Here is an 8,094-nt window from a genome sequence, read left to right as displayed (position 1 = left end):
TTAAGTAATACTAAAAAGGATGAGTAGGAGTGTGCTAGACAAACAAGGGGTGGAGAAGAAGATTCCAGACAAAAGGAATCAGAGGGTTAGGGGAATAGCCTATGGGAGGTGCAGGAGATATTCTCTGCCACTGAAGAATTAGTTCCAACCCATGGGGAGATAGTCACCTAAATAATTCTGGAACTGTGACTTCAGCGACCCAATAGGGATGTGTAGAGAATGTTCGAGTAGCTTGGAGGAGCAATACCATTCACCCACAGAAAGCCAAGCTCTCCCCCAATCTGGTAAATGCTTCTCTTTCTACTAACTGAAAACAAAACATGTCAATAACTCACACTTCTTTGTTTTATGTTTTCAGAATTCAGTTTGGGCTTGAAGTTTGTCATTTGAGATCCCAGTAAATTGTTTTTAGTTATCTTTACCAGAGGTCCCATTTTTATATTACATTATTTCCCAAAACCATTTTCACTTGAGTCAATGAATCCAAGATTCTTTATGTTTCCACCTGAGTCCCCTCCAAGGTAGAAGGAGGAAATTGAGAACAGGTGTTTACAAGTCTGTGTAGAGGTGTGGGTGGGTATGGGTGTAGCCTAAAGCATGCAGCTGCAAACCCACAACTTAAAAAGTTTTGAGGTTTGCGTCCTACCCATTGCCTCCTCTTCATTCATCCATTGTGACACAGCCTTATTGTTAATAGGCCGGAAGTAAATCCTGATTACCTGAAGCTAATTAAAATATTTCCATTACTTTTAGATACTTATTATCTCGGGAATTTGCACTTAACCTAGACCTAAGTCAATTATTTCATGGCATCCTGCAGTCCTGGTGGTTGATTGGTTGGCAATGGTTACTTAAGCTGATTGAATTAGAACAAAGACTCTCTTTTTCCTTGGATGTGAACAAAGAAACATGTAGGCCCAGGAGTTTCTGGCAGCTGTTTTACTTTTACACTTTCCAGTGATGTGTGCTTTATTGTCTAAATCAGTACATGGTGGATGCTTTCCAAAGATGACCACTAACAAACTCACTCACTCCAGTATGTACATAATACTCTTGGTTTTGCTCCTTCAAGTTACTTGAACGTTCCCAAGAAGTGAAAACTTCCCCTTCTCCCCTTGAATCTAGGCTATACTATGCCTTACTTTGACCAATAGGATGTGGCAGAAGTGATGTTCTGGGACTTCCAGGCCCAGGGCTTTAGAGGCTTTATAGCTTCCACTTTGACCCTTTTTGAATTCAGCTGCCATGGAAAGAAGCTCAGGCAAGACCACTGAATGATGAGAATCCAAGCCATGGTGAGAGGCCAGTCTGCTCTCAACTTGCCATCCACCAAGCTGAGATGCTAGATAAGTGAATGAAGCCATCTTAAACCTTCAAGCCCCAGCTGAGCCCTCAAGAGTGTAGCTGTATGAACAATCACAGCCAACACCAAAAGAAGAAGACATGGTGTACTGAGAAATAATAAGTCATTATTGTTCTAAGCTCCTAAGTTTTGAGGTGGTTTTTTTACATAGCAATAACTAATTCACAGTATGAGATGGATTTTCTGTTACTTCAATATAGAGTACCAAATGATTTGCTTCCATAGGTTTAAAGATAAGATGCTGACAGCTGCTAGTAACAGTAAATTCAATTCAACTTGCTTAAATAAGTATATTTATTATCTCACAAGAAATTCCAGGTTAGGGAGCAGCAGTATGCCGTCTTTTCACCCTGTCATCCTCGTTACAAGGACTTGTTCCTCAGACTACCTCTTCCCAGGGATGAAATGGCTGCAATGTTTCAGACATCACATCTAGTTACAACATCCACAGAAAAAGGACTATTTTCTCTTCATGTTCCTTTTTTTCCGAGTGAGGAAACCTTTCCCAAAGTCCAATAATCTTCCTCAATGATCCACTGACTTGAACTCCCTTTAAACCTCTCTCTGGAAAAATGAATGGAATTACCAATATTAATGATAAGAAAAACCGAAATTTACCAATAGTCATATAATATAGGGTAGATACCTGAATCAAGTTTGGTTTTTGCCAGGAAGAACAAAGAGAAGATGGTTGCTGCACAGCAACATTTTCTACTATATGTGTATTAGTTAGCCACAAAGGGTGCTGATGCAAAGTACCAGAAATCTGTTGGCTTTTATAAAGGGTATTTATTTGGGGTAAAAAGCTTAGTTACAAGGCCCTAAAAAGTCCAACTCAAGGTTTATTTCTCACCCCAAATCATTTGCCGTGTGTTGAAGCAAGATGGCAGGCAATGTCTGAGAGTGTTCAGCCTTTCTCTTTCTCTTTCTCTTAAGGCTCCGTGGGCCCAGCTGCTTCCGATCTCAGCTCTAGGCTGGAGGCCTCCTTTCTTTCTGGCTCAGCTGTTCTGTTCTCTTTACAAGGTCAGCTGTAAACTCACCCCATTCAGTCGAATGGCTTATCTCTCTCCCGGGAGCCGCAGTATCAAACCTATCTCCTCTGCCATGTCTCTGGAGCTCTCTTCCTCTGTGTATTTCTTCTGTGTTCTTGATTGTGTTTGTAAAATCCACTCAACCCTGTTGGCCCTAATGACCTGGTTGAATCAAAGCCCTAATCTTTATTTAATCAAGTAAACTGGTTAAAGCATTTAAGTTTAAATCAACGCTTATTGTGCCCAGAGGAACAGACCAATTTACAAATGTGATCTATATCTTTTTTGGAATTCATAAACAGTATCGAACTGCCACAATACGATAAATAATTATCATTTGCTGATTGAATAAAATGGGCACTCCTGAAAGACATGCAGCCCTTATCCAGTGGCCCGTGTAACCTCTGCTGGTGGCTTCCAGCCCCCAGGCCAAAGGCTACAATTTGCAAGGTAGGGGATTATTCAAAATCTGCAGGGTCCTGGCAGGAAACAGAAGGCCATCTTGGGAAAAGATTTGGAAGTTAAGTTTGATAAAGGGATTACTTGCTGCAATGTGCTTATGTTCGACAACGATCCATCGAAGGATGCTGTTACCCAGGGACTAGCAACAGCGGGATACTGATAACCATCCATAAGTCTTTTAAAAGCAGAAGGGAGAAAAGTGTTGTCACTGGAGCCTGAAAGGAGTCATGCCAAGGAAAGGGGGTGTGCCTGACAGGAGCTGTCTTCCCACAGATATTGCCAGAACCCAGGGTGAGGCAGGGAAGGAGAGGGGAAGAAACACCCTTGCCTCTCCCTCCTCTGGGTCTCCAGTCAGCAGCTGATGCCTCGGTTGCTGTAAGCTCACAGATGTGGTTCCCAGCCTTCTGGGGCACAGAGCAGGTTGGAGAAGGGCAGAGATTTGGACGGAAACATTGAGTGAGGTGACCAAAACCCAGAGCATTTTACTAAAGAAAAATATTTTAGAAATACAGGTAGGTTAGTCTCATTTCTAATTACCTCTTTCTAGTCCAAAAATGTCCAGTACCGCTTCTCTTCCACAACCAATTAGGAGACCATTCACAGCAAACTGGATTTCTCATTCCCAGATCAAGGGCAGTGGTTGTGACAGACCACTAAGAAGGTGATTTTAAGACTCTGGTTTCTGGGGTTTCATAAGTGAGTATCTGTAACAAGAAGAAAAGTTTAGCAGCAAGTATACCTTTTAATTCAAGGCTGAATACGTAGTTAGAAAAAGAAATGATTTGTTAATTCTGGAAGCAAGCAGCTCACTGTTGGGAAAACAGAAAGAGACCCTGGGAGTGAGATTTTGGCATTTTGTGGGACAGAACAGTTCTTGTCCTGTCCAGTTTCGTAACTAGCAGGATTAAATACACGCCACCGAGAACTGGAAACCAGGTAAAGTGAAGACCTCCTTCCCCGGGCAGGGGCCTGCAGCGCGCTGCGGGGGCTTCGCCGCCTAGCGGCGGGCGCCGGGGCGGAGGCCGGGGGACGAGAGCTGGGGCCGCACCGGGCCGGGACTGGGGAGAAGGTGGGATGCCCTGGGGTCGGCGGCGTGTAACCCACGCTGATTCTAACCCCTTCATCACCGCCAGATTTAAAGCAGGCTCAGCTGTCACGGGTCTGGAGTTTGAGGGCCAACAGGCGAGCGGGAGCGAGCCGAGTAGGTTTCAGAAAGGAACAAGGATCCTAAATTGGGAAATCCGTGTCCCCGCCTTCACGCCGCCACAAAAATGCCTTGCAGCGCCGAGGGAGCCACTTGAGTAACTTCCCTGCTTCCGCTTTCCCACCCGCAAAGTGGGAGGAGCAACGCCGGGGGAGGCCGACCTCAGACTTTAGCGCGAGACCCTTGTCTAGGTTTGCACGTCCCTAACTCAACCCGGAGTCTCGGCTCCCTCAGCTCAAAAGGCTCTCGGTGAAGGAGAGACCCAGCGGACTAGAGCCTCACCCCGAGAGCCAACCCCCCGGTGCCCTCCTCGCGGTCCACGGAGAGCCGTGGAGACAGCGGGGTCACAGAAACCCACACCTCCCCAACCAAGTCACACACCCGGTGCCGCAGGCTCCTGGCCCTCCCCCGCAGGCCCCGCGTTCCCCACGGCCGCCGGCCACCCGCCCCTTTCGCGCCCGGCGATCTCTCTCCTCCTTGTCGGGTTTTCGGATGGAGAGTAAGTTTTCCTGGCACTGGTGTGAGAGGCGCGGCGGAAGCCACAAGTCCGCGCTTCTGCTCGCCGCAGGCCGGGGTCCAAGGTTTGCATATGGCGGCGGCGGCGGCTACACGGTGATGGCCCAGCCCGTGTCTCCGCCACTGTGCGAAACGAGCATTTAACATCCCCTCTCTCCGCTTTCCGCGGCCGCCCCGGCTCCTCCCGGCGCGGCTGAAGCAACAGGGGGTCGTCCGTGGGGAGCGGCGGCGGCCTGTGAGGCCGGGCGGGGGCGGCCGCCGCCGCGGCCTCTGCCCAGAGGGTTCGTGGCTCCCGCGCTCCGGGAGCGCGGCGGGCGGCGCGGGCCCTCGGCGGCGGAAAGGGCGAGCCGGGCGCGGGGCCGGTCCCTCTGGAGCGCCCTTTGGATAGCTCCCCGGCTTGCGGGCCGAAACGCTGGAGGAACGGACTCGGTGGCGAGGAGGGACCGCGTGTGTGCGTGCGTGTGTGTAAGTGTGTAAAGTGGGGAGGGGGAGGAGGAGGCGTGCTGGCTGCGGGGCGCATGCTCACTCGTCGCTCGTGACGTGCGCGGCCGAAGGAGAGGAGAGGATCAAAGAGCCCCAGCTCTAGGAGGGGAAGGCGAGAGGCGCCCGAGGAGGTGAGGGAGGAGGCAAAGAGGTGGGTGGGTCAGGGCTGAGCCGGAGCCCGAGCAACCCAAACAGTCGGAAGGAGAGCGCAGGGGAGCGCCCAGCGGCAACTTCCGGAGCCTGCCGCGGCCACGCCGAGCCTGCCGCCCCACGCCCCGAAGCCGCCCTCGGTGCAGCCTTCCGTGAGGCGGCAGCCCTTCGTGAGGTGCCGCCGGGCACAGCGCGGCCCCCGCGCGCCTCCGCGAGCCGGGCCAGGGGGGCATGAGCCGGGCGGGGCTGCAGCCGCCCCCAGCACCGCCCGGCCCGCACATGTGTCGGCTGCCGCGGGGGCCGCTGCGGGCGTGATTGGAGCCGGCGGGCGGGCGCGGCGGCCGGACCGCGGGAGGCGGCGACCCCGAGCCCGCGGCAGGTGAGGACCCGGCGGCCCGCGCGCGCGCCTCTCCCCCGTCCGCGCGGCGCAGAAGGCTGCCACACTCCGGGGGCACCGAGTCCATGGACGCGCCAGGTAGAAGTCGGCAGTGATCGGGCGGCGGCGGCCGGAGGAGCGGGCGCCCGGGGCGAGCCTGGCAGCGGTCGGGAGCCATGGACTGCAGCCTCATCCGAACGCTCATCAACAGATATGTGAGTGCGGCCCCTCCCCACGCGGCGACCCCGGGGAACCCGGGGAGGGTATCGCGCGGGATGGGGGCGCTTAGAACAGCAGGAAAGTTTGGGGCTGGACGCCCCGGCAGCCAGGCCCGCGCGCCTTTCGAGACGCGGGTTCGTACCGCACTTGTCCCTGGGTCCGCAGCCTCGGTCGGCCGAGGCTCGGTATGTGCCTTCGCCACCTGTTCTGGGACCCTGTTGCTGGCTGCAAACCCCCAGAGTCCTGTAAGGTTTTGGGTATCCACGTGATTTCGGGACCGGCCTCTCCCCCCGGGACTGGCCCCGGCTCCTAGGGGAAAAGTAGGTTGCTGGGGAGGGACTGCAAGGAGTTGCCGCCCCGGAGCCTTCCGGCTTTTGGGTCGAGGTTTTCTCCAGCACTTTGGCCCTTCCGCCTCGCCCCCACTTGTTCTCCGACCGCAGCTGCCTGGTGCCCTCCCCTGCCTCGTTTCCCCCACTCCGTCTCTTGGCTCTCCGATTATCCCTCCCAAGAGGGCAGGCTGGGACTTGAGCTGTCCCAGCAGACCTGTCCCCGTTAGAGATCTTACTTAGGAAGGGGGCAGGTTTGGGGAGAAATGTTCACATTTTGCTTCTGCGCATGAATACCTAGCTGCACGGATTAAGAGGTTGGAGGGGATGTGTGACACTTTTACAGAAAAATTCAATGATTAAAACAGAGACGCACCTACTGGGGGATTCAGAACTGAAGTTTGAAATCTTTTTGCCTGAAAGGAACCAATCATAGGAGGCCCTGGGTGTTCTTAGTTTCCTCTAGAATCCACCCACCTGTCAGGAAGAGCAGTCTCTTTGGTGGTGACAGAGTTTGGAGGCCAGGAGAGAGCTGAGTGTAGGGGAGGGGGAAAGCTGGTTTTGTTTTACTAAAGACCAAGGGGAAACTGAAACTTTGCATATGGCAGTGATCGCTGTTAGGTCTGTAAGATGGTATGTGCTTGCAGCACGGGAAAGGTAACTGTCCCGAGGACTGAAATTCCTTGCCACTGGCTTTAACCAAAAGCTCCTTTATTCCGTAGTGGATGACTGTACATGGTCAGTCACAGGTTGGAGAAGGCTTCTGCCCTGGGGATTGAGGCTAGCAGAGGACATTGTTATGAATACTTTGTTTTTGCCTAGTATAGGACTTTAGATAGTCTTTCATATTTATGAACTCTTCTTTGAAAAGGAGTTTTGGCTGAGGATGAAAGTGTTTTTTGTCACCCAGAGGGGGAAGCCAAATCTCTGCTTTACCCTTGAATTTATTTACTAACCAGAAGACTTTGAGAGTCGAGGAAACTTGTCTGCACCCACACTGAGGAAGCCTTAGGAAGGTCAGCCTTTGAGATGCCTGCTTTACATGTCAATGCAGAGAACTGGTCCCAGGGCGGCTCTGCTGGGTGGTGGGTGGGGAGAGGTTTAGCAGGTGTCTCCTGCTGTTCCTTCACAGATTCTTGAGCTCCAAATGTTCATATTATAATTTGAGTGGTAAATATCCAGTGACACCTTTGTGAGAAAAAGGGCCGAATTTGTGAGAAATAGTGTACAGTCTGTTTCAGTGAGTGATGAAAGGCGGGTCATATCATCTTTCCTCTCCCCTCTGGAGATTCACAGACTTCCCAAACCAGTGCCTGACTCCAAGAAGCAGACGTCAGTCCTATTTTTGTGCTTTCACTACCTTATTTCATCTCTTCCTTTTGCTCTTTTATATTGTCAAGCTGTTTAAGTTTTGATGTAGTTAAAACATTTTCAAAGTTCCCTTTTACTATGTTATTAGACTTAGGAAATCAAATGTTCTCTCCAAATCTAAGGGGTAAATTTTCTTTAATAAACTTTCTCATTATATACATTATTTGGTACACCCCTGGAGAATGAGTCGTAGGATACTGTTATTTCTATTTCTCATTCTGCGTCATAGTCTCCCCACTCCCCCCAAGTCTGTTCACTTGGCTACATTGGCATATTCATGTACAAACTCATTTCTATGATGTTAGGCTCATTTCTGTGATAGTAAACTGATTTGAGATTTTCCAGAGGCAGTCATAATTTTGTTCTCTTGTAATTTGGTTGTCTTTCAACACATAGGCCCAAATTATGTTTCCTTTTGATAGAGAAAAAAGTCTGGGACTGAATATTCTTATTTCTTTGTGGTTTCCTTAGGTGACTTATTTCATAAAAGTGATCTAAGTGGCTTATACTCTCTTCCCTTCTAGTCAGAATTCTTACGACAAAGAAAACTTTTCAACTCCTTCTGACACATGAGGATTACCAAAAGATAAAGA

At 50.7% G+C, this 8,094-nt stretch overlaps 1 protein-coding gene across 1 annotated transcript in view; it reads left to right on the top strand.

Moving 5' to 3' along the window:
• The first annotated feature begins 5,668 nt into the window (after positions 1 to 5,668).
• ATP11A (ATPase phospholipid transporting 11A) overlaps positions 5,669 to 8,094 on the top strand; it is a 230,886-nt gene continuing 228,460 nt past the window's right edge. The window contains 1 exon segment of the mRNA XM_071208206.1: positions 5,669 to 5,800. Coding sequence (XP_071064307.1) covers positions 5,762 to 5,800 — 39 coding nt within the window. The 5' untranslated portion in view covers positions 5,669 to 5,761.

The sequence above is a fragment of the Dasypus novemcinctus genome, chromosome 15 (genome assembly GCF_030445035.2).
Source record: "Dasypus novemcinctus isolate mDasNov1 chromosome 15, mDasNov1.1.hap2, whole genome shotgun sequence".
In the NCBI taxonomy this organism is placed as follows: Eukaryota; Metazoa; Chordata; class Mammalia; order Cingulata; family Dasypodidae; genus Dasypus; species Dasypus novemcinctus.
This window is presented reverse-complemented; position numbering and strand designations above follow the sequence as displayed.